Source organism: Aspergillus steynii (genome assembly GCF_002849105.1).
Source record: "Aspergillus steynii IBT 23096 chromosome Unknown P170scaffold_3, whole genome shotgun sequence".
NCBI classification, from domain to species: domain Eukaryota; kingdom Fungi; phylum Ascomycota; class Eurotiomycetes; order Eurotiales; family Aspergillaceae; genus Aspergillus; species Aspergillus steynii.
This window is the reverse complement of record NW_020194400.1, coordinates 799418-823532: the sequence shown is the minus strand read 5'-3', so window position 1 is coordinate 823532 and position 24115 is coordinate 799418. Positions and strand designations below refer to the sequence as shown.

At 52.2% G+C, this 24115-nt stretch overlaps 7 protein-coding genes across 7 annotated transcripts; 3 read left to right on the top strand and 4 right to left on the bottom strand.

The window, feature by feature from the left end:
• Positions 1 to 492: 492 nt before the first annotated feature.
• P170DRAFT_435350 (uncharacterized protein) lies at positions 493 to 1032 on the bottom strand. The gene has a single exon (XM_024848916.1). The coding sequence runs from the start codon at positions 1022 to 1024 to the stop codon at positions 497 to 499; it is 528 nt and encodes a 175-aa protein (XP_024705463.1). The 5' UTR covers positions 1025 to 1032; the 3' UTR covers positions 493 to 496.
• An 813-nt stretch (positions 1033 to 1845) lies between these two features.
• Positions 1846 to 5299, top strand: P170DRAFT_404963 (putative meiosis specific protein Hop1). The gene is made up of 10 exons (XM_024846562.1): positions 1846 to 2368; positions 2426 to 2448; positions 2511 to 2718; positions 2766 to 3045; positions 3098 to 3263; positions 3314 to 3617; positions 3696 to 3947; positions 3998 to 4226; positions 4275 to 4468; positions 4518 to 5299. The coding sequence occupies exons 1-10, from the start codon at positions 2156 to 2158 to the stop codon at positions 5013 to 5015; spliced, it is 2367 nt and encodes a 788-aa protein (XP_024705462.1). The 5' UTR covers positions 1846 to 2155; the 3' UTR covers positions 5016 to 5299.
• A 189-nt stretch (positions 5300 to 5488) lies between these two features.
• P170DRAFT_435347 (endonuclease/exonuclease/phosphatase family protein) lies at positions 5489 to 6683 on the top strand. Its single transcript, XM_024848915.1, has one exon. The coding sequence runs from the start codon at positions 5585 to 5587 to the stop codon at positions 6587 to 6589; it is 1005 nt and encodes a 334-aa protein (XP_024705461.1). The 5' UTR covers positions 5489 to 5584; the 3' UTR covers positions 6590 to 6683.
• A 284-nt stretch (positions 6684 to 6967) lies between these two features.
• Positions 6968 to 9269, bottom strand: P170DRAFT_355412 (carbon-nitrogen hydrolase; the record flags this gene model as incomplete). The annotated part of the gene is made up of 5 exons (XM_024844089.1): positions 6968 to 7174; positions 7248 to 7322; positions 7758 to 7876; positions 8320 to 9129; positions 9215 to 9269. 5 exons carry the CDS (start codon positions 9267 to 9269, stop codon positions 6968 to 6970), a joined length of 1266 nt encoding a protein of 421 aa, XP_024705460.1.
• A 2062-nt stretch (positions 9270 to 11331) lies between these two features.
• On the top strand, positions 11332 to 13187 carry P170DRAFT_435344 (uncharacterized protein). Its single transcript, XM_024848914.1, has one exon. The coding sequence runs from the start codon at positions 11760 to 11762 to the stop codon at positions 12762 to 12764; it is 1005 nt and encodes a 334-aa protein (XP_024705459.1). The 5' UTR covers positions 11332 to 11759; the 3' UTR covers positions 12765 to 13187.
• On the bottom strand, positions 13127 to 15148 carry P170DRAFT_137281 (oxidoreductase, short-chain dehydrogenase/reductase family). The gene is made up of 3 exons (XM_024842445.1): positions 14593 to 15148; positions 14449 to 14519; positions 13127 to 14389 (listed from the first exon to the last, which is right to left on the bottom strand). The coding sequence occupies exons 1-3, from the start codon at positions 15050 to 15052 to the stop codon at positions 13490 to 13492; spliced, it is 1431 nt and encodes a 476-aa protein (XP_024705458.1). The 5' UTR covers positions 15053 to 15148; the 3' UTR covers positions 13127 to 13489.
• A 1289-nt stretch (positions 15149 to 16437) lies between these two features.
• atg2 (putative autophagy regulatory protein Atg2) lies at positions 16438 to 23469 on the bottom strand (the record flags this gene model as incomplete). The annotated part of the gene is made up of 4 exons (XM_024854026.1): positions 16438 to 16858; positions 16933 to 17862; positions 17922 to 23210; positions 23308 to 23469. 4 exons carry the CDS (start codon positions 23467 to 23469, stop codon positions 16841 to 16843), a joined length of 6399 nt encoding a protein of 2132 aa, XP_024705457.1. The 3' UTR covers positions 16438 to 16840.
• Between the last annotated feature and the right edge of the window lie 646 nt (positions 23470 to 24115).

Below are 24115 nucleotides of genomic sequence, written 5' to 3'. Positions count from 1 at the left end.
GTTGGATCGATGGGAAAATTCAAAAAAGGAGGGTCTGCCGTGAATTGACAGAAGTCAGAAAACGGGAGAAAATTGGAATGAAATTTTCTTCTGGGGAGCAGAAACCTTAGGGAGGCAAGGCGGTTTTCTGAATTTGCCGTCGCGGCCTCCAGTGCGTCTCCCTACTCCATCCTATAGGCAGGTTTTTTTTTTTTTTTTTTTCTTTTCTTTTCTTTTCTTTTTTCTTTGGTCCGTCTCCAACCAGATAGCTCATGTCCATCAATCACAATCCCCGGCCAACCAGCAACTACGCATGATTCAACAAAGGAGAATTTTTCATGCCTCTATTCGTGAACGATCATCGGACTGTCGGTCTGGAATGTGGGATAGTCCGGAGTAGATATCGGACGACGCAGCTGATGATCTGACCTCATCCTGACAGAGTATTCTGTTGTTATCAACAAGATGTTCTGTAATCTTCTATCTATTCATACCGTCAGATTCCTCAAGGGACCTGTCATCTTGTCACTTTCTCCTGCATTTCGTCGCCACTCGCCTCACGTGACGAGTCCCCGCCCCACCTCGTCTTTTCTCGCCGCGACTTTTGGATCAGCCCAAACGCTGCCTGCATCGTGATTCCCTGCCATATTCTCCCGAAGGTCATGTCATGTCCACCCGGACGCGCCGTACCACCGACGGACTCGACGTCTTTGGCTGGGATCATATCGAGTTCGTCGTCCCTCTCCGGCCAATGTAGATTGCGGGGAAGCACTGGATCAAGACCGCCGGCTAGTTTGTAATGCAATTTACCATGGATCTTGCTCTTGACCCAACTCTGTTCCTCCATCCGGCGGCTTTGTGATGCCATCCCGGTCCCAGAACCAGCTGATTTCCCCTCGAGACCTCGTTTCCACGCCGGAGGTGAGTTTGAAGCTGAGTTTCCCTCCCGTCGACGCTGCGTCCACGTGACCGCACCAAGGCCGAGTGACGTCAGTTTTCTGTCGCGCACCGCCGGCTCCACTCCGCAGTCACTTGGGAAGTCCATACTCCATAGTCCATAGGTAGAGTAGATGCTGCTTCTGCTGGATGCTACCTACATCACAGCCGATTGGTGAACATCCCCCTCTCGAAATCCGGTACTTGCTCGGACGCAAGATCCCGGCCGTCGGAGATTTGCATGTCCCACGAAGTATTGCAGACCCAGCGCCTGATCCTGCAGGGGCCTGCCCTGAAGGACCCTCGGCGGTGAAAGGTTTGGTCTCAGCCCATGAAGGCCCAACCGGTGTGGAACGGTCGGGATAGGGTAGAAACTAGAAACGAGACCATTCTCTTCCAGACCACTGGGCATCGTCAATCAGTCGATCCGAGACGGCCAGATTAGCCAATTTTAGTATCCGCAATCGCCCCACTTGGCTAAAGTACTCGTCCGACTTGTTCTTTTGCTCAGTCTGTCTTGAAGAGACCCGGTACTTTGTACTGCGTAAAGAAGTGAGCTGCATAGTAAGCCAAGCAGGTACGAAATGACCAATCATTTCTTGGGTTTCGCCAGTCAACCGAACTCCCGGCCAATGAGACCATCTGGTACTGAATGCCGTTCGGGACTTACCCAGCTATCCCAATGAAGTGGATTTCCAATTTGTCGAACAGGTTCCTCGTCAGTTGAATTCCTAATCAATAGTGGCTGACTACCTGTTCCAACGTGCATCTGTTCACCTCGTCGGTGAGCCGGAAGCAAAGAGGGGGATTACTTAATGCTACCGGTTTTGGAGGGGCTCCCTCAGATCAGCTGACCCGAAATATACATCGTAATGTCCAACACTGAGTTGTCGATAGCACTACCCCGGAGATCTTCGCTCCATGAATTCCAGTAGAAGGATAGCCAAGGAGGTATTATACTAGGCATTTCTCAAGTCGAAACACGGGGTCCAAGGAAGCCCAACGCCGGTAAAGTTTTCCAGGTTGAGAACGGGAAACAGCGACAGCCTCTTCCCGTGACCGTCTCTGGACAGTTCATCCGGTGTCTTCATTTCAGCTCGACTTCATCACCAACCCCTCCCACCACCGGCTCAAGTTGCAGGCCAAGGCTTTCCTCGGTAGGTCACCGATCGACTCCGATTGCCCAATCCGCTATTTCAGCGCAACACCACGACGACATCCCTCCCGTCAATCGCTCGGTATGGTTCGGGTCAAAGTCGCTGCGCCGTCATCGACGGTTCAGCTGCAGCGGGAACAGGCTCCCCAGCAGCTTGCCTCCGACAGCAAGACGATTTCTATCCAGACCAAAACTCAAGTCGAGCATGGAAAGCCGACGACATCCGAGGTTCGACAGCGACAATACCTGACACAACGGCAGAGCCTACAGATGGTCCAGATAATGTTACATGTGTCGGTCAGTATTCCCTCAATCAAATCATACTATTCAAGGCCTGTTTCTCATTTTCGATAGTTTGGGACGTTGTTCTATCTACGGTACGTTGGGTATTAATGCAATGCTCCTCTCGCGTTCACTTCGAGCTCATACATCTACATAGAGAGCTTTTGCCGCTTCCGTGCTTTGACGACCGGGATTTGAAGGAAGCCCAGCGAGAACAGAATGTCTCGTATGAAGAGTTTATCGGCGGCAAAGCTAAGCCAGGGAGCGAGCCAGTCGTTCCATTCGGCAAAGGCAAAAGAGGGCAACCGCTCAAGATCATAGTTCGAGGCGCGGACCCCAAGGCGGACAATATCCTCGATGTGCTGGTATGCTAGATGCATGAGACTCGATTTAGCCCTACTGACAAGTACAGGAAACCGGGGTTTTTGATGCTCTCAGCATGAATGTACTGGAGGCTCTTCAGCTAACGATCTTTGCCGACCAAGAATCGCCCGACAATGTCTTGGAAACATACACATTTTCATTTCACTATACGGGAGGCCCTGGCGATATGAATCGCCGCCTGGAAAGCTTGTCCATAGACAACGTGGGGTGTGTCGCCGACATGAAGTATGCACAAACGGCTAGGATAGGACTAGAGACAATTATCCGGCGCTTGATAACACTGAGCACCTTTCTTCCGACTCTGCCAAGTACGGTGCTCTTCATTATTCATTGAACGAATAAGCGCTAAAGTTACTGCAGATAAACGAAATCTGGGTGTCCATTTGTTCTACACCGAGAATTGTCCTCCAGAATATGAACCGCCCGGTTTTACCACAGCACGAAATGAAACGATCAATTACCCGCGGGACAACAACTGGAAAAAGGAAACGCAGTCTTGCGGGGTAATGGATGGTGGCTGGCATGTGTGAGTTTCATAAAACCATGTCGATTGACTTACTGCTAATAGCCCAACAGTGTTGGACTTAACGTGACTTCTCTCAAATGGATAGGGCCAAGTCTAGGTGATCAAGAAGTCGTACCAAAGATACCCCAACAGCTCGAATACGGAGAAGTAGTGAAGAGATGTGATGATATTGGCTTCCCTGATGGCAGGACCCCCTCAAAGAGTGGAGAAAATGACCAAAGAAGCATTCAAAATACGGACTCGCCCGTAGAGAGAGAACAATCTATGGGGCCTGGTGAAACTAGTAGCAACTTGGAGAATGCTACACCTTCACAAGATGCTGCTGACAGACAGAGACTGCAGATGATGATGCAGGTGAGCAAATCTGCGACTTTTATCCAATGCGTTGGAAAATTCGTTTACTGGGAGCAGAAACAACTGACATATTATCAGTCACAGGAAATGGAACTTTATTCAGACAGTGATATTGTCCCAACACAGCCAATCAGTCCCGATAAGGCGCCTGAAATTGCAAATGGTGTTGCTCAAAAGCTTGCACCGATTGTGGCTCTATCCCCAGAGAAGACAACCAGGATCCGAGAGTTCCGATCCTCAAGTAAACCCAGTCTATCGACCGACACGGATGACCTGGAGCAGGTTCGTGTGAGATGTCAGTGTGGCTGGGAAGGTGAAGAAGAAGCCATGGTAAGCCAGTTTCTTAGCTTCGTCTGTACTTTGGGCTTATTTGATTACAGATACAATGTGCTTTCTGTTTCAAACAACAACACGCGCGATGCTACGGTTTCGAGAATACCGCGGATAAACGAATTCCTGATGTTCATGCCTGTTATCAATGCTTACTAGAACAGGACGAGCCTGGCATTCTTCGTGATATGGGCAGTCTTGTTCTTTTAAGAAGAGCAGTCCGGATCATCTTGAATGAGGGTTTTCCTAATCAGACATCAGGATTCATGCAAAAGCTCCGTAAGAAACGATAGCAACCTTACCTTAAGATTTTGCTGACAATGATAGATTGCAACGGGCAGACAGTCATTCAAATCACGGATCTTTTGAGAAAGAAGGGGATTCTGCAGGGAACTCCAGGATACAAGGCCAAAGGTTTCTTGCAAAAGGGCCTCCCTAAGTTCACGGTTCCTGCCTCCGATGGTGTGCGTCAAAAAATAGACAAGGAAATCCTCGATCCGATGTTGAAAATAAAACACCATGTAAGGTTCCTATCGTGCCAAAATGAGTACCCAACTGACAGCATAGCAGTATGTGTATCCGGGATCAAACGAGCCTAGGACACTCGAACCAGACACCGGAAGGACCGATGATGCTGTTGAAGATGTCGCCCTGCAAAATGAGGGGACCAAAATTGATGAAGCCAAAGAAACGGCCCAAATGTCAAGCAGCCCTGTGCGGAGTTCTGACGCCAATACCACGAGTTTACTAGGGGCAAGGCAGACTCGGAAAAGGACGCAAATGCTCGAAAGCGAGGAAAAGATGCGCGCGGCAGAGCAATCAGAACGAGAAAAGAAATCCATGCAGCTAAAAGCCACGAGCAAGCTTCGAGGCGCAGATACTGGCAAAGGGGGCCTCGTGCAGAAGGGCAATATGGCTACCCCGAAGGTTACGCCTCAAAAGAGATCCCCTCGCCAGTCGTTCAACGAAGGAGAGCTGCGCCGTAGCAGCAGAAAAAGGCGCAAGGCTAGTAACTATGCAAAGCCGATTGACGTTGGAGCCGAAACAAGTGATTATCCGAGCGCATAAGCGATGCAATTGGGGTTAGGGAGTTTAGTTTATTGTTAACCGATCAAGAGCTGGAGATTTGAGCCCTGAAAGTTGCACAAAGGATGATTTTCTTTCACATGGGAATGGCGTTTTTTCACTGCGCCAAAAGTGAGCGGTCTGTATTTGACAATCTCCTTTTTTCTCTCTTTTGTTTTCTTTTTTCTTTGCTTCTTTTCGAGCTCGAATGTGTCTAGGAGGCCACCAAAGCTCTCTTGTACCTGTATAATCATGACTGCATGTTACATTGCATTTTTACACCCTGGATCGTGAGAGATTAAAACGAATAAGAGAACAGAAGCTCATTTTAAGTTTCTACTTCTGTTCAATTGGAAGAAAAACCAACCTGTATTACTGATGACTGATTAGGGCAAGGCTTTGTCAATCCAAATAAGGTTGGCTGGGACGGGTAGGAGTGAATCCGATTGAAGGAGGCCTTCGTCCTCCAAACATCTCTCTAATCCTCACCCATTTCCCCCGTCTCCGATTCCAACCCATCGCAAGACATCCATTCCTCCTTTCAAACACAAGAAAAGAAAAGAAACCCACAGATGAGCATGCTCTTTCGACTACGAAACCAGACTCTCCGGTGGTGGCATGACGTTCCTCTACCGGCCGGCGAAGCAGACGCGACTCCAATCTTCCAACCATGGTATAGCTTCGACTCATCCACCAACAACTGGGTTTCTATTGATTCCACCTCCAGAAATCCCAGCCCATCCCACAACTCAAACACCAGCGAGAACTTCATCATAGTCACATGGAACGTCGACGCCAGCTCCCCCGCCCCCGAGGCCCGCATATCAGCCCTCATCTCACACATCCAGAGCCTAGCTCCTCCCCCCGACATCATCTTCCTGCAAGAAGTCTCCCGCCCTGCTCTGTCCTGTTTGCTCGAAACGCCCTGGCTCCGCGAACACTGGTTCTCAAGCGAATCTGACACAACCAGCTGGGGAACCCAGTCCTTCGCAAATATGACCCTCGTTTCACGCTCGCGGTTCACGGATCCCGCCATCGCGACCCTCAGCCCCCTCTGGCGAATCAAGTACCCCAGTCGTTTTGACCGCGACGCTCTATGCTTCGATCTCGTCTTCCCTAGCGCGGCCGGAACTGCCCCGCGCGTCCGTCTAGTCAACGTCCATCTGGACTCTCTTCCCATCAATCCGTCGCTGCGTCCGCGCCAGCTCGCAATCGTCGCTTCGTACCTCCGTGCGGCGGGAAGGGGCCTGGTCGCGGGGGACTTTAATCCCGTGCTTCCGGACGACGAGGCGCTTGTGCATGCGAGTGGGCTCTTGGATGTGTGGAGGGAGCTGCGGCCTCGTGAGAATGGGTTTACCTGGGGAGTTGATGGGGATCAGCCGTTTCCGGCTAATAGGCTTGATAAGGTGGCGGTGGTTGGACTGACGCCATGCGATATCAAGATACTAGCTCCGGGTGGCATTGAGCAGGCTGACACGTTGGAATTGGAACGGGAGGGAGAGAATGATATGCACGATCGTAGCTCGATACTCAAGTGGAGCGATCATTCTGGGCTCGTGTGCTCCTTGGCAGTATAGAGTCGTGGTCTTGCGTGGGAGGTCTGGACCATACTTCGGTAGAATGCATTTACAGGGCGAGAATCTTTTTTTTTTTTTTTTAAATCATCTGCAGGTCAGTACGAGATTCAACTATGCAGCAAGTCCAGAGAAACTCTAGTTTACGTTACCCTGAATATCAAGGTAATCGATCTAGTCTTTAGACCAAAGATATCAAAGCATGCGAATGATAAAAAGTAAGACGTTTGTCAAAAAAATTTCCCATTTTTTTCATTAATTTATGGTTCCTTCAGATGTATCTATCCCCTAGCCAACCGGTGCAACGACACAGAAAAAAATGGCTTTTTAATGAAAAAAAAGGGAAACCCCCATCATATTGTCCTATTGGAAAGAAACCATTTACTCGTCGTCAACGACGGCGGTGTGGAGACCCTTGGGCTCCTTGACGTTGACGGCGTAGACCATGGAGTAGAGCTTCTCCTTGGCGTTCTCCTCGTCGTTACGCTTGCGGGAGATGCGGACACGCAGACGGAAGGGAACGCCCTTGATACCGGCCTCCCAGACCTTCTTGTTGAGGGCGGGGTCGAGACGGACATCCTTGGTGCCCTGGTAGAGAACGCAAACATTAGCCAGGATGAACTGGTATGATAGGAATCAGGGGAAAAGAAGAAAGACTTACCATGGCCTGCTCAGCGAAAGCGCGGATCTCCTTGATAGCGCGAGGGGCACGCTTCTTGAAGGTAACACCGTGCATCTACAGAGTCGAAAAAAAAAGAAGAAATCAGTCTTCCGCCCGAATGCCATCTTGTGAAGATGTGAATCTGTGAAAAGATGCTAATGCGGCCATAGAGGTGGACTTCATAAAACTAATTCTTCCTTTTTTTGGCGTGGTGGGTTGGAAAAAAACGTCCCCAAGAGGATTTTGGGATTTACAACTCCTGCTCTTTGCGACAATTTCCTTGTCTGTGGTTGTGGTTGAGGATTTCACTCCCATCACACACGCAGGGATTGTTGCCCAGGGTTCTTGTTTCTTGTTTCGTTTCTTAACCCCTCTTGGGAGGATGATGTTCTCCGTCCATGCCTCAAATGTTCGAAAAAGCTGGGTTTGATCACCGCGGGAAATGAAACGCATTTCAGATCCTTTGGCGATTCGACCGCGAAAATACTAAGGGATCGGTGTTCAACGTACTCTCCTGTGCAGGTTGATGGTGTACTCGCGCGACACAACGTCGGCGATGGCCGAGCGCTGCTTCTTGCCGGTGGTCTGGACGTTGGACATTTCTGACGGGGGAAAATTGTCAGTCGATTCTCACAATCGAGATGCAGAGCTCGAGAGATTGAGAAAAACTCACTGGATGGGGTGGACAGGGGGTGTTGGCTGTCGTTGGCGGAAGTGGTCGATGTCAAAGGCACGGAGTTTTCAAGATGCGTTTTTTCGGCAGACGAAATTCCAGTGTGGCTCGCTTATCGCCCCGGCGCCCGTTGATTGGCCCGCGGGTGGTCATGTGGTGCCGTAGCGATCGCTCCCGCGCAGCCTCAGGCACCAAGGCTGCTGCCGGCATCTACACAAGCATCTCGTGCTAAGACGAATAATGATGATAATACTAATCATAATGACCAGTCATGGAGATTCTTGTCTCGTCATTCATGGCAGCCTTGCGCTAGTTATATAATGGCTAAATGACTAATCAACAAGCATTGGCTTTCTTTTTAGGTCTCTCTGCGCCGAAGGCTGGGAGCCCCCGATAGACTAACATCCGGGTATAAGTCGAACCGTCGCTGAGTGTAGACCGGGATGCTCTTTCTCGTGCCTTGGATCGTGTCATTATCCAGGTCGGCATAGATGATATCCTCCTTCTCTTCCGCTTCCGCCAGAACCTCCGCGGTAGGATTTGTGACCAGACTGTGACCATACGCGTGGTAAGTGGCATTCATGTCCCGCGCCGGGCTGCACAGGGCCACATAGACCTGGTTGTCCACGGCACGGGCACGCGCCAACAGCGACCAATGCATGGGTCCGGTGGTCAGATTGAAGGCACCCGGGTAGACAAGCATGAAAGCGTCCTTGCGCGCCGCAATCATGGCCGACTCCGGAAAGCGGATGTCGTAGCAGATGGCCAGGCCGATCTTGCCATACTCCGGCAGCTCGACTATAGTCAGCTGGTTTCCGGGCGACAGCACCTCACTTTCCTTGAACGTGATCTTGCCGGGGATGTCGATGTCGAACAAATGAGTCTTGCGATGGGTTCCGATCAGAGCTCCGGTCGGCGAGAACACCAAGGCCGTGTTATAGAATTTGTTGGTCGTTGGCTCCAGCTCGGGGATACTTCCGCCCACTAGGTAGGCCTTGGCCTCGGCGGCAATGGACGAGAGTGCATGGTACGAGGGGGACTGCTCCTTCGTGGGAGGCGACGGGAGAAGGGTCTCCGCGTATTTGGGGAAGTACTGGGTTCCGTAGGGCGAGTTGAAGCACTCGGGGAGAACGATGAGTTTGGCTCCTGCCTGCGCCGCCTCTAGGACTTTGCTGCGCGCATGAGCGAGGTTGACAGCTTTGTCGGCCCCTAGAACAAGTCATTTCAAATTAGCATCCATCGTCTGCCCGCGGACCAATCGAGAAGTTGGCGGAGTTTCGAACGAGTCACATACCGGAGGCAAGCTGCACCAGGGCGAGTTTCAACGGTTTCTTCAATAGGGAGGCCATATTGAGATTGAGTCAACTTCGTGGAGGGGAGAGAAGATAGAAAGAAATGAATCCGGGGTAGAGAGAGGGTGTTGGAGGAGGGTAAGACGATCTGTTGTCGTGCGGGGAGGGGAAGAGAGTCGGAGCAACTGATTCCGGTCTTGTCGATAAGCGATAAGCTCCTTCCCTGCTGATGTCAACTATGCATGCAGCATCACCCACTCCCCAAATTTGAGGCCTCGCATGCCATTGCATCATTTTTCTTGCGCACAAGGTGACTCAGAAGGACAATGTGATAGGTATCGGGAATTCGGCAGCAGTCACTGGCCGTTTCCGGCGTGTCTCGGATGCCCCTTGCATGACTGTTGCAACTGCATCGCCACCACAACTTGCTTGTTCTTCCGGATGATCAATCATATGGACACAAAAACTACTGTCTCTTCCTCACAATGAACCCTCTGTCTCATCGCGCGTGGATGGAGTTACTCCAGGCTCGCCCTGACTTGAGTCCAGTGGAGTCCAGACGTTCTGGGGATGTTGACCAAAGGGCCTCGGTAATAGTGTCTACTGGTATACACATACCAAAGAAATGAAAAGATGGATATCGATACCACGAATGCCAATGTGCAAGTCTGGAGTCTAGACAAGCAAAGCCTACGGATACGGAGTGACCTTGACCGCATGAAGCCGAAAGGAATCTCAACACTGCTCCGTATAGCCGGCCCGACAAACGGAGTACTCCGTACGATCAGGTGGATTGCTAAATATATATCCCAAGGTTTCCTCAGCCCCAACTGGCGCTAGTTTAGGACCTCAAGCAGCCGCAGTCCTTAATCTAAAACTGAGTCATGTCTCGGTGTCTTGGACTTAGGGCTGGCGCCGGAACGGGTTCTGGATACGCAGTGGGGATCCCGTAACCATGGGGAAGTCCTACTCGTTCTCGATCCGAAGAAACTTTACTGGGTAGAAGGATTACTCTGAAGATATCCGGGGCATTCAAATAGGCCCAGTTCGCTATAGAGGGTGACAGAGCAGTGCAGACATTGCAACACAGCCATCCAAGATCATAACCAGGACACTCATCAGGTGAAAAGACATGTGAATTATTATTTGGTTTGGAGTACTGAGCAGAGTTACGCATTCCATCCAAGTGAGCTGCGAGAAGCCCCAAGTCCATGAATCCCAGAACTTGTACGGATCACATCCTTGCTTATAGTGAAACTTCCAGGGGGCTAAAAAGTAGCAGTTCTCAATCCTAAGCAGTTAGCCCCCGGGGAAATTTACGCGTTGGATTTGGACTCGTAACAGAAGCAAGATGGATCTAGCCAGGGGCTTCGATGCCTGTGGAACCTCTCCAGCTCGCCTGAACAAGCTGCTCTCAGCTGGCACCGATGACCACACTTGATCAAGCCCTGCGAGGTTTTCCCATGGAGCGGACCGCTGGTGGACCCGGATTCTACACAAAACATTGTTCGTAAGGGGGATGAAATACTATGGACTCCGTACTCCGTATGAATAAGACCGAACATCATCCTTGTTGGACAGTGGATGGGGACCACACCGAATCGAGTAGGAAACCACGTTTCCACTCCACCGCAACGGATGGACTAGTCAGGACTAAACAGGATTGATGGCCGGGATGTTATCATTAATTGTTCATGGCCCCCCTTTTTTTTCTCTTCTCCATCTGCAAGCGAAGAGACTATTGGAATCCGGAATGGATCGCTCTGCAGCTCATTCTTTGTCCGACTTTGCCGGGACCCCTGAATTTATATGGATCGATCGGTGTTTCTCCAATCATCGTGCTTGGACGGGAGGCTCCATCGGCAGGCTGTCAGGTCATCCTCCGTCGATAGATAGAGTGATAGGCAGACCCAGGTCGGCGGTCCAGGACAGTCTCGGCCTGACGGGGTGGAGCGTCGTGGAGACGCGACGAGGACGAGATGAAGAGACGGCCACGTGGGAGTTTGCCCCGTTTGTCGGGCGCTGACTCAGCCGCCCCTGAGCGGTCAGGTGACCCCAGCGACTGCCGCCAAATTCGCGTTGGCTTCTTCTTCAGGGGGAAATGAGCCCGTCGCCAGTCGATGGATCATATATTATCGTCGTCTTTCTGGCTACATGGCTGCTTCCACTTTCCCTCTCCTTTTCTCTGCGCTCCCCCTGACTACCATGAACCCACTGTACCCTGATTGAACGGCCCGACCGTTGAAGCCAATTCCCCACGCCCCCGTGTCCATTATTCGATTTGCCCCCCAGCCTTGGGTGGTTCCTCTACGCGCCAGACGCAAGACCACAAAAAAAAACTTTTGCACCAGAATTGGCCACCCGGCAAAAAAATAAAAAATAAAATAAAACACTCCTCCCCCCTTTATATACGGCGAGGAACGCGTTCTTTCCACAAACAACTCGTCTCCCATCTCTTTTCCACCCTTCATTTATCCCAGCAGTCGGCGAGCCTTCCGTGCTTAATTCTCTAGCGGATCAAAAGACAGATCGCTCGATCGCCCCACCATGTTCGAAGACTTCTCCTTCTCGTCCCCCTCGTCCGCCCGGCCGTCGCGCCCGGCGCTGGACGGGGATGACCGCCTGATGGTCGACTGTGATAGCGCCCTCATCTCTCCGCTCTCCTCGCGATGCCCGTCGCCTCGCTCCTCCCGGTTCCCTCGGAGCCTCGCCCGATCTCGATCCTCCCACTTCCGCTCGCAACAGGCCCCCACCTCCGTCCCCTTCGACTATAACCACAAACGCCTGTCCATCGCAACCCTGACCCGGAAACTCCACGAGCACACTATCCAGAACCCGTCCCGCGATGACATGCAACTCGAGAGTCCCACTTCCCTGCCGGACCCTCAATCCCCGTCCGACTTCGCCTCCGGCTCCGCCAAGTTCCCGGGCTACGTCCTGACGCCCCCGGACACCGACCACGACGACGAAGGCTTCTTCGATTCCTCGTCCCTCACCTCTCCGTCGCTGTCTCCGCAACCCCAATCCCCCTTTCTCAGTCCCACCTCCGCCCCGCTGGATGACTCCCCGGCCCAAGATGCGGTGCCAGACCTCCTTCACTGCCCCGACAGCTGGAATGTTCGCGCTCAGCGACAGCACATTTCCCGCCTGCAATGCAACCCGTCCGACGTCGATGCCATCCGCCAGGCTCTCCTCTCCGAAGACGAAGCGCTGAACATGAATCTGAAGTACCCGCCCAGCGCCGATGCCTGTCACCCCAGCTCGCTCCCGCCGCAGCAGTCTCCTCGACGGAGGGCGCTGACCCTCCAGCGCAGCCGGTTCCGACCGCAAACGTCATCCAACTCCTCGGGCCTGGCGGAACCGACTTCGGCCGAGCCCCGCGGCCGGCGTAAGAGCAGCTCGGGCGTTGTGCAGTCGCATCGGATCGAGAAGAACTACCACTCCGCAGGCCGGGACATGCACAAGAAAAGTGAGCAGGGATTGAGACGGAAGAGCTTGGTGAGTGCGGCGCTTGCCTCCATGGTTGAGAAGAGCTGCTGTACCTCGGACTAAGCTTTTGTCTTTCCGTTTTGGAACTTCTTCCCATCTTTTCTGTGTCTTTTTTTTCGGTCGATTTGATTTCTTTCTATTTGGCTTGTATATATCCTATTCTTGTACTTTCTTTCTTTTTCTTCGTTTCGATCCGCATGTTGTTTTAAAAGGTAGATACCCAAATTGTGTACATTGTTTAGTTCTTATTTCTTTGGCCTCGATTTCTTCCACTCTCAATACACTATACACTCTACTTGACTATATTTATCTGAATATCTCAACCACTTGACAAAAGCAAACCAAACGAGTCTCTTCGTACCCCTTCAATTAATCAATGCTCATTGCATCTATCAGTCACATTAAACAGTGCCATATCACAGATCATAATATGGCTACAGAGGAAAACAGAGCAAACGAATCGAATCAGTGATGGGAAAGACGACAAACGAAAAAGACGAAGCAAATCGCTCATTGGAACCCAATCGTGCGTTTCTCAGAAATCGACACGATCATGACAACAAAACTGCGAGAGACCAAACTCAAACTCAAACACAACAAGACCTATCTATCTATATCAATCAATCAATCAATCAATCGCTATCGCTATCGCTAGTTATCGCAAGCAAGCAAGCAATCATGCAAAGCAGAACAAGAGAAATAATCTGATGTAAATCGATAAAAGAAAACGGAACTGAACGGAAAGAAACCAAGGAACGTAATGAGAAGGTAGATGAATGATTTTAAGATTATTTCGTCCCCTCACCCCCGAAAAACTTCTTGCGTCGCCACGCCATCGCAAACACGCAGAGACGTCGAAACGGGCCCGTTTTGCTCGCTTCGGGGCCGCCCTTCGCGGGACGGTTGGATGAGCGCTGAGTGGGACGGCGCTGGACGTGGATTTCGTTCTTCCCTGAGCGCGTGATCACGACTTCTGCGTCGAGGGAGCGGGGGTATCCGGGGCTTGGCTTCCAGGAGGTGTGCGGGTTGTAGTCGTCTTCGCAGACGGGGGAGCCGGGTTCGCCGAGGTCGGAGGAGTCGAAGGATCGAGGGGTCCAGAGGCGGGAGGGGCGGTGGAAGTGAGAGTAGGAGTAGGAGCGGGAGTGAGAAGGGGAGGTGGGAGAGGGAGGGTAAGGGAAAGAGTAGGAGTTGCGGCGGGGATCATCGGGCGAGTAGGTGGACTCGACGTCGTTTTCTTCTAGACGCTCGGAGATCGACGGCATGGGGTGGTGCGGCGAGTCGCCGACAAGGTCGTGGTGGGCGGTCACGTCGGGGCTGATGTCTTCCTCGTGCGTGTCCTCTAGGGGGTAGGGAAAGGAACGGTGGTCATCGTCGTCTAGGAACGATGTATCGTAGATAGGAATGGAATTGGTGTCGTCGAATAGGTACGAGTCCCGTTGGTGACCGTGGCCGGACGAGCTGGGGACTGAGTACGTGTCCACGTCTTCGATATAAGAGACGATGCGCGCAAAGCGCAGCGATTCATGGGGGTTGAGAATCTCGAACGAGGTCCCGTTGTGGCTGATGACCGTCGAGTCATCTTGGGGGACGTTGAGCAGTGCAGAGTCAGAGTAGGTCTTGCTGTGGCCGCGGATCGAGGGCGTCGGGTCGGGATCGGGGTACTGCTCAAGTCTGTCACGGAATGTGTTCTATCAGGCAATATTAGCACTTCCTTCTGTAATTATATCAGGGGCAGATGGATTGGTACCAAGATTTTATACGAATCCAGCCGGTGCCCCGAACGCTCGCCTGAACCCCAGTCCACAGGACTAGGCGATACTAGATAAAGAGCCCTAATCAGTATGTCCTTCACATTTGACGTACCAAAGGAGAAAGTAACACAAGAACTTACAAAGAAACCCGCGCAAGCTCTCCGCGCCCAACTCGCTAACCGCACTGGGCGACGACGAAGGCGACAGCGGCGGCGGACTCGACGCCGAGGACACCGAGAAGGGCGAGACAGAATGCGGAGGGTCAGACGGTTGATTCAGATTCAAGGCCGCATTTTTCCGGCGCAGCTTTTTGAAATCGTGTCCATCGACAGAGGTCGACGAGCCCCCGTGCGCCAGGTACTTGCGATAATTGTGCAGCGACAAGGCGACTGGTTCCGGGTAGAAGTTGTTCATAACGTGGTTCAGAGACGAGGACTGCAGGGCGGGATCGGGATGGCATGAAGAGGGGAATGGGGATTGCGATTGCGACTGTGATGGTGAGAGCAAGGGCAGAGAGATAGGAGACGGAGAGCAGGTGGTGATGGCGCCCATGGATTGAAGATGGAAGGGCTCATGGCTGACGTAGTCTTTAAGATCCATGATGATGACAATGATGAAGAAGAGCCGTTGTTTAAAATCGATGGACAATGCAGGGATCACTCAGGCAGTCAATGAATGGATCAATGGAGAATGGATGAAAGAATGGCTACACCGACGACAGATTGCAAACAAAGCCAGATCCAGATCGTGATGAAATCCCTGACATCTAAATACCGGGTCGTGTCTTTGGCATCTATCTACATAGGCAGCTCTCTCTAAAACAACACGCAGTCAGTTATGATAGAATAGAATCGCGCAGATGCAGGATAACGAAAGACGCGAGTCCTGGGTGTAACGAAGAGGACGGGAGAGACACAGCTCTATACGAGCTCGAAGAATGACGATAAAGGGAGGATAAAGCCACCCGAAACGTCGCGACAAGAAGGTCAAAAGGACACAAACAAAAATAAAAGTCCAACGCCAAAAGAAAAAGACAGACGGAGGATGGATCTGTCACATTACCCTTCATGGATGGGTGACGTGCATCTCTGCCAACCAATCAGTTGCATGGCCACCGTTCATCCTGAAGGGACGTACGCGGGTGGATACTTGACGGAGGGCCGACGCCGAGAGTACGTAGGACCGAGTCCGACGCAGCAGGCCGGTCGTAGTCGTGGAGTGGGTAGGCACTGAGTAGTAGACTAGTAGTGGTAAGAAAGTGGAAGATGGAAAGTCGTTGGGCACCGAAGAAGTCGATCGTCGAGGCGTCGTCGCAGGCGCTGATTGGCTCGTCAGCAGAGAGGCAGCGTGGCCAATCAGCGCCCCGAGACGGGGAATTTCTATATTTGATTCATCACGGGTTCGCGGGAGTTCCTGCTGGATGCATCGCATCTCCTGAGATGTTTCAGCGCGATCACCGTGGCAGTGACGGTGGCAAGAGTAACTCAGCCTTGGGGATCCCTCCTTGAGCATCCCTCCTTGAGCATTCCTCCTGGGAGATCCCTCCCTGCTGTTTCATCCTCCCTAAGTCCAGTCAGCCGACGCTCAGCAGGTGCATCCACTTGGATGATCTTGTGTCACCGACCACAAGAAAGGGCGACGTATGAGGAGGACCGACAACCCTAGGGTAGGTTTCCACGCCGTCAGCTGACTTGCCCGGTTGTGATTCGTTGCGTCCAACAGGTATTCATGTACATGTCCATGTCCGGTACATGTCCTACGTGTGCTGTGCCTCCCGAGTGGTTCCTAGGAATATGTACTGTACCTGCTGCTGCTGGCTGCCTGCCTACGGCTCTCCCAAGTTACTGGGAGCCGGGGTTCTGGTTGCACTGAGGTAAGACGAGGCTGAAGAAACCCTCGCCGCGAGGCACAGCATCGGGCCTTTTTCCTTTTTCCCTTTTCCAGGTAACATTTGCATTCACATTCTCATTCTGTCTATCTCCAAAAATTCCTTCGTCCAAGGCTCCTTTTTCGTAACTCAGCAATTAACTTCCGCTCATCCCAAGCCCCCAGCCCCAGTTGCACGTCCTACCCTGGGCCAGCACAACCAAAAATCAACAAAATGCTCAAATGATAGGATAATCAAAAGTGATCAGAGAAAAAGAATAAGAAGGATAGCTTGGAATCGTTTGTATCGTCATCATGAGCCAATAATTGTCAGGGCAGTCCTGCGTTGTCGTTCCGGAAGATTATGTACCGGGCTACGTCCAGTAACCCATGAATGTAGTTAGAAACAGAGACGGTAAAAAAAGGTCGGAGAAGAATAGAAAAAGAAAAATCAAAACAAGTCCGGTCGAATGCAATCCAAATGGTATAATGGTTACGCCTGCACCGCTAAGAATGAAACACTCAATGGCGTTTATATTTCTGATGAGGCGAGCGACACGTTAGCACGGAACGGAACAATAACTTATAAAGCAAGGCAAAAAAGGACAACTCACATCTTCCATCTTGCGCCGATTGCTGGGATCCAAGGTATTTCCTGCCCCCAGCAGGGTCTGTCCCACGGCCTTGGACACTCCGATGGCAGGTCGAAGCACAACGGTAGGAGCTCGTTTCCAGACAGCCTTTGCGGCGGCCTTGGCGCTGCCACTCTCGACCACTTCCCCGGGAACGGCAACGATGGCGTCGCGAGCCAGAATCAGATCGCGCTCTAGCCCCTTGAAGGCGCCCCGGAGGCCTTGGACTACGCCCACCGGTTGGTCTGCATACAGTGAGATTTTCTTCGCTTCCTCCTCGTCAATCATGTCCTCTTCGGGAGTTGCTAGCGGTGCTCTCTGGGTCGTCAAGAGATCCTCCGCGCCCTGGAGGACGGTTTGCGTGCCAATGGCCAGTTTGGCCCCCAGCTTCACCAATTCATTGGAGGTCGTCTTCGCAAATGACACGGCTCCCTTCTGAATGCTGCGAACAATCCGGCCGTCCTTCCGGTACTCGCGCATCGGAACGACCACCAAATCTTTCACGCCGCCGCCGACGTTGACCAGGGATCGGATGGGAGCCAAGCCCGCAATCACACCCGGCAGCTGATTCCGCTTGATGTCGGGCATCCAGATGTCATTGAGCGTCTGTCCCATTTTGTCGAACCCGGACACCCCGTAGATTATGACATGGCGCATGACCATGTCAGCTCCGTCCAGAACGAAGAAGTTCATAAACTCGGTTGTGCGACCTGACCGAAGACCTGCGTAGTCCACCCGCTTGGGTTTAAAATCGAGCCTGACAGGGACCGCATTGATCTCGACCCGCTGCAAAAAGGGGATGTCTTCGGGGGCGCTTGGAGCTGGAGCGGAATCATCACGGAACTCAAAGAACCGGCATATAAAGTCCAACGCATCTTGGTCGACATGTAACCGAAGTGGGAGAATGGTGGCCTAAGGAAAAGATTTTTAGAATACTTATACGAGGCTTGGGGATTCATCGGCCTTTTTACCTTGAGAACAATCTCCGCCGCAGCTAGCTCGGGAACCGGCCGCACGGTCAAAATTTCCAGGTGTATCATGCTGGTCCCGCTCTCCTTTTCACCCGCCTCGTGCATGTAAGTGGCAAGCTTTTTCCAGGTCGAAGTCGGAACATGATCGAAGATCTCCAAGTCTTTGACGCGAACATCCAATGAACTCTGCGTTTCTCCGGAATCAGGCGGGAAGACGACGAGGTCTGCACAAATGCCTTTGAGTTCAAAAGTCATCTTGTGATACTTGCTTCGTGAAAGCCGCAACTTCCTCCGGGACTGTGGTTGACCTTGTCGCGCCGTGGCTCCAGTCACAGTCGTCGTGGTTGCATAGCTTCCAGTCTCACTGATCATATCATCGATGTTGCGATTGATGTCGCCGCGGAGCTCTCGTGGATCCTTGTTGGCCGGGATACCGATGTATATAGAGTTGAACAAGCAGTCGCCAATGACAGACTCTTCCTCCTCTTCAAAGCCCGGAGATGTACGGGACCCGGTTCTGGCTCGTCGTTCGGTTGCCTTCTTCTCCACGTCCTTAACCGCCCTCGATATTGTGTCCCTCGTTCGCTGCCAGTCATAGCCATCGAAAAGATTCCATATCACATGGGCGTCACGAACCCTGATCCTCAGAGGGCTTCTCTGGAGTTTGCTGTCGTCTGATAGCCCATACGTGTTCTCAGCGGAGTCCCATCGGTGGGCCGTACCTCCCACAGCAGACTGTTGAGCAAAATGATCTTCCTTGAGCTCTAGATCCGAGACGCTTGAGGATACATAATACTGGGAGTGGAAGCTGTCGAGGAGCTCATTCGACGAAGAGCCCATACCCTCATGCGAAGAGCCGGGCTCCGGAGCTGGTTTCACAGGATAGAAGTCGCTCACGTACTCCAGCTCGTCCTCTATGGGGTCCTTGCTGAGGGCTTGTTCAGTCGGGTGATCTCCTATTTCGGAAGTCTCTTCAGCCTCGGGAATAGGATCCATCGTAAACGCATCTCCAGAGAATGATGCTAGCATGTCCTGAATCGGGAGGACTTCGGTCCGGTACTTGACGGCCACGCTAGGGGGAGTTGGAGGCTGTAAGCCATTGACGATACTAATGAGAGTTTGCGTTGAGTCCGCGCACGTTTCCAGAATAAGCAAGTCGTCTCTTAGCTCCACGTCGAGCGATTTAGTGCCGTCATCACTGAGGCGTACGATTTTCAAAGTAGCTGTCGCAGATGATATGGAGCACACGGACACGAAGCCTAAATCGGTGAGGGTTTGAACTTGATCACTCTGCAGACCAGAGCTTCTCCGAATGTGTGGATCTGCAAGTCCCACATTTTTCGTATCGTCGATGAGCATTATTGACGCCTTGCGAAGATCTAACGTAGCCTCCGAGGAGATATCATCATGAATAGTGCCGGAGAAATTGGCGTTCGTGAGTACAACCAGCCCTTTTGCATCCGTTCCTCGGGGGTTTAAACCCACAATGCAGTCCCGTAAAGCAACCGCCAATTTGGTAGGTTTTGAGGGTGCTTTAGGGGGTCCTTCGTTCACGGGCCTTTTATCATGATGAGAAGGTTGCAACTCTGTGAGGTTGGCCAGTGAGTTCGCCATGTTGGCAGCAACGTCACCCGTTGTCATTTCTTCGCTAAGCCCGAGGAATGCAACCACCGATGACAGCGTGTATTCCACTCGTAGACGATGCAGCTTGACCTTAAACGTAGGTTCCATTTCATCCGCGATGAACCGTGCCATCAGTATTGGATGCTCGGTCTGAGACACTGAGCTTTGGTCCATGTTCGGAGGCAATGCTTCTCCGACGAGTTCCTCCTGGCCATTTCTGACAACTGTCATTGACCCGAGTTTGGCGGCTACAAGCGATGGGATACTGATATAAGCCGCCTCGGCATTGGCCAAGCGTGCGGTCAGTTCACCCACTTTGCCTCCCACATGTACTTGAACCTCCAGGTCTCGAATCAAAGTGAGGGTCAATAGTCCAGGTCGGTCGTCTTCTGGAAGGTATTTGGCCACAGTAGATAGTCTACTCAGCTCTTCTCCAAGTTGAAGGAAAGCCTCCAGGTCATTCGTCCGCGTTACCGCTGCCTTTATACCGCCGACTGTGGTGCGAAGCACGGAACCTTGTCTTCGCTGTCGGAAGAGAGTGTCCAGCATAATGTCATCGTCTTCGTCGTATTTATCCTTAGACGGTGTGATCAATGAAAGTAGACGATCCAAATCAGTCTCCTTAGGCGCGTATAGATATTCGACTCGAATATTACTGAGATTGACTTTGGCAGGCGCATCTCTCGTGTCGTCAAGTGGCAATGGCCCACTTAACTTGGCTTTGTCAATTTGAACGGCAATGCCCTCGGATCTACTGACGATTTTGACAGCCGTAGATCGGAGCTTCAGGTAATGTGTCTCTCCAGCAACGTCGACTGCGATACCACCAACGCGAGCATTAACCTTCCACGGCACCGAATCATCCGGAGACACCTCCGGAGGCGGCGGTGATGACGCTTCAAAGCGCACACCGCGGACTCGCTTTGGTGTTTCTTTCTTCGGCCCTTTGGCAGCCGACATTGATGATATTGAGCTTCCAAGATCCAAAATAGTGCTCAGGCCTCCAAACCAGCCTACAACCTCTTCTAAGCGCTGGACATTGACATTGAGCAGGAGGGGGAGGGTCGTGATATTGACATGCGCTGAATCGGGTGACTTGCTCAGAGAAATGCTCAAATCGCCGTGTGTAGGTGAAAACACATCTCGTGTGGATTCGCGCATTTTCAGGTCTTCACTGAATGAAAGTAGGTCCTCAGAGGCAAACCCAAGTGTGAATTTGGTGACATCCAGGCGCAACTTTGTCTTGTCATTTTCCGTGGAGTAATGTGCTTTCAGCCCAGCTGCGGTGGTTTGAAGCACGATGTCTTCCCGAAGTAGACTGAAGAATGTGGGGGAGTGCAATTGGGAGTCTTCGGAAGGGTACGCGTGTCCTGGTACATGTTCGACAAATTTGATTGACAATTTCTGCAGCGCAAGTCTGAGAGCTTGTCGGCCTTGCTCCTCATTGTTTGTCTTCTTCTTTGCAGGAACCACACCTTCGTCCTGGCTGAATGCGTGGAGAACGCGCTGGCCAAACTTCACAACCAGCCATCCAATGGCGATGTCGAATTGCAGCTCTGCCGAGAATATCTCAACTGCTATGTCATTTTGCTCACCACTAGAGTTGATGTCTCGTTCGTCTTTCTCTGCTCTATGCGGATATCTGGATTCGGCGATCTCGGAGTGGAGAGACGAGCCCATAGAATCGCCGCGGAACCGTAACGATGTGTGAGCTCTGGATGCGATAAGATCATCCTCGAACCCGTGGTCCCGCTGCCGAGCAGTCGATTCCTTCAAATTATCACCTGTCCTGCCTTCCGGGTCTAACAACTCTTCGTTGTCGTTAGCCGAGGGAATCCATATGAGTATCTTGTCAACGTTGAAAAACGTCTTCGCGATATCTGCTGGTTTGTTCAGCGCTTGAGAGGACTTCAAGAAATCTTGTTCGGTCTCAGAAGGCGCCTGTGAGCTATCATCAAGGGAGTGTTCCCGTGGTAGCGGCGGTACGGCTTGAGCAGTGAGCTTAGGCGTCGCGATCGATGCGTCATCCTGGTCGTCATTATGGTAACCAGCATGCTTATCATCCCCAGCAGCCTGAAGTGGGTGTTGTGCACTAGTGTCCTTTATGATTGTGGATTCGGGGGAATCCCAGGCTCCGGGAATATTGGGCATGAAGCTTCTTGTTGTCGAACCTTGGCTAATGGCGCTCATATACATACTTTGGGCCTCTTCGTTCGAGAACAGTTTCGACTCCGAGAGATCGGCATCGTGAAATGAGCCGGAAGCTGAATCCGTACTATCAGCCTCAGAAGGAGGTCCAGAGGTGCGAGGCGGTGATTCGTGGTGATCATGTTGCGGAGAGTCCTCGAAAGCTCTTTCGGGCAGCGCTTTCTGAGTGGCGCCCGGACCTTCTAGATGATAATGATCACTGCCGCTAGGAGATACGTTACTGTGGCGTGCCTGTTGCTGCCCGAAAGGAACCAGTGCTTGTCTAGTTGAGCTATGTTGGGATGCAGACCCACTGGGGCTAAGATCTGGACTCTGCGGGCGAGGTGTTTCTCTGCTGCTCAGGTCATGTTGACTACCTTTGGGGTGTACATTACCCGAGCCCTCGAGGTCATCATCCTGGAATTGAGAGTTTATAACTGAGTCGAGATAGGCGGGGTTATCGAGAAGTTTATCATCGTCGGAAAGATTCTGGGAATCCTCAAGATAGCCATAACTCCTATTCTCATCCGTATCGGCATCCGAAAATCGGCCATCGTACGTGTACACAGATCCTTCCATTTCGGGGGTATCGCCATGATCTGGGATACGAGAAAGTGCGACATCTTGCGGCGGTCGGTCAAAGATAGTCGATCGCGAGAGGTCAAGGGTGGAATTTGAAGAGGACGGTACTGCAGGTGACGGCGAAGGGGCTCGACTGGGCGACTGGCTTGACTTTGGCTGCACGGGAGTGGACGGAGACAGAGGAGGTTCGGTAAAGCGAGCATAATTCGAGAAAACTATAGGCTCGGAGACTAGGGCGAGGTTGAGATCAGAGAGGGAGATCAAGCGTTTCCCCGCGGAAGACAGAGCTTCATCGGACCCAGAAGCGGACACCGCATTCACTTTGATTTGACGAATACTCAAAAGCCCGGAGATTGAATCTGGTCTGTCCTCCGGCTGCCTCTTCAGGGGGCCATCTTGTTTCGTTTCCAACTCGACTCGCACCGAGATATCATCAATCTGGACCTGCAGACGCTCGACGACACCCTTTATAAACCCAGCAACAAAGCTGGGTAGCGAGACGCCCTCACTACCCAAGCCAAGCTCATCCTCATCATCGCTACTGAAGGAAGACGACGGGCGCTGCAAGACCTGAGACCGGGATGAGATGGCAGCTTGTAGCTCCTCTTTCTCCTCTTTTGGCTCGGCCTCGAGGAATGACTGTGCAAGGTCGGTCGGATTTGGTAGGATCGGATCAAGCGAGAGATCACCATCACCCGCAGATGGCGACTTTGCCTGCTCCGTCGACTGGCCGTGACTTGTCTCCTCCGACGGCAGTCTTAGATGCACGTCGATCCCGCTTGCTTGGCAGATGATCCCACTGCTGTAAATGTCGGCCGGGACTGTGATTTGAAGGTACCGAACGCGGGCGCTCAGGAGTTTACTGGATGGAGGGAGATGGAGGAGAGAGGCTAGTTTCTGTGATGGGCGAGGAAAGCCGAGGATGTTAGCCAGGTCAACAAGCAGGGCAGCCTAGAGCCGACCCTGAGAGCCACCGATCGCTGTCTTTACGCACCTCAAGCCTCAAGCCTATATCCCGTAGCTCGACGGTGCTCCGTTGGCCCCATCGAATGCCGAGGCTGTCCAGGTCAAGTGCTTCGGTATCGACGAGCTCTAGGCGAGACAAGGCATATCGAAGCAGCCGCTTCTGGAAGAATGAAGGTAGGAAGTAAGCCATGTTTGGGCATGAAGAGCCGACCGGGGCTCATTTGAAGATTGCCAGTGTCATCGGGGAGGGATCATAATAAGAAAATCAATAGTTGAGATAGGGATGCGTTGTAATGCAGGCCCTGGTTTAGACCAGTCGTCGTCCCCCAGGGTGCGGAGGGATGGGAACGGGGAGGATGACGTTCGGGAATCGAAGCGCTAACTGATTAAATTAGCTGGGAGATAGCGAGGATCAACCGCAATAGTCAGGCGGAGCTGGGGGAACCCAAATCACACCATGCCAACTCACACTTACGTCGAGGCTGTCGCTTGCTGGACACTCGCCCGTTGCAGGGAAACCGTCGAAGTGTTACCAACCAGCCTTGGGCTCTTCTCCGGTCTATGATGGCCAGCAGACTCAATATCGGCGGGAAATGTGCCTAGTCCACACGTTCTAGGTCGCCAACGTCAACCACGGTTGGGCTATGCTTGAAACACGTACGGCGGGCGGCGGAGGCTATCGGGGATCGATGGTCTGAATTGGAGCAGACATCGCCGGGTTCCTTCGAGGGTGAATCCAAATGCTGGAATGGCCAGAGGGAACTTCCCTTCATCCAGAGTCTTCCTCAAGCCCTCTGAATTCGGAGATTCTGTCTTGTTCCTGTCGAGACGGCAGT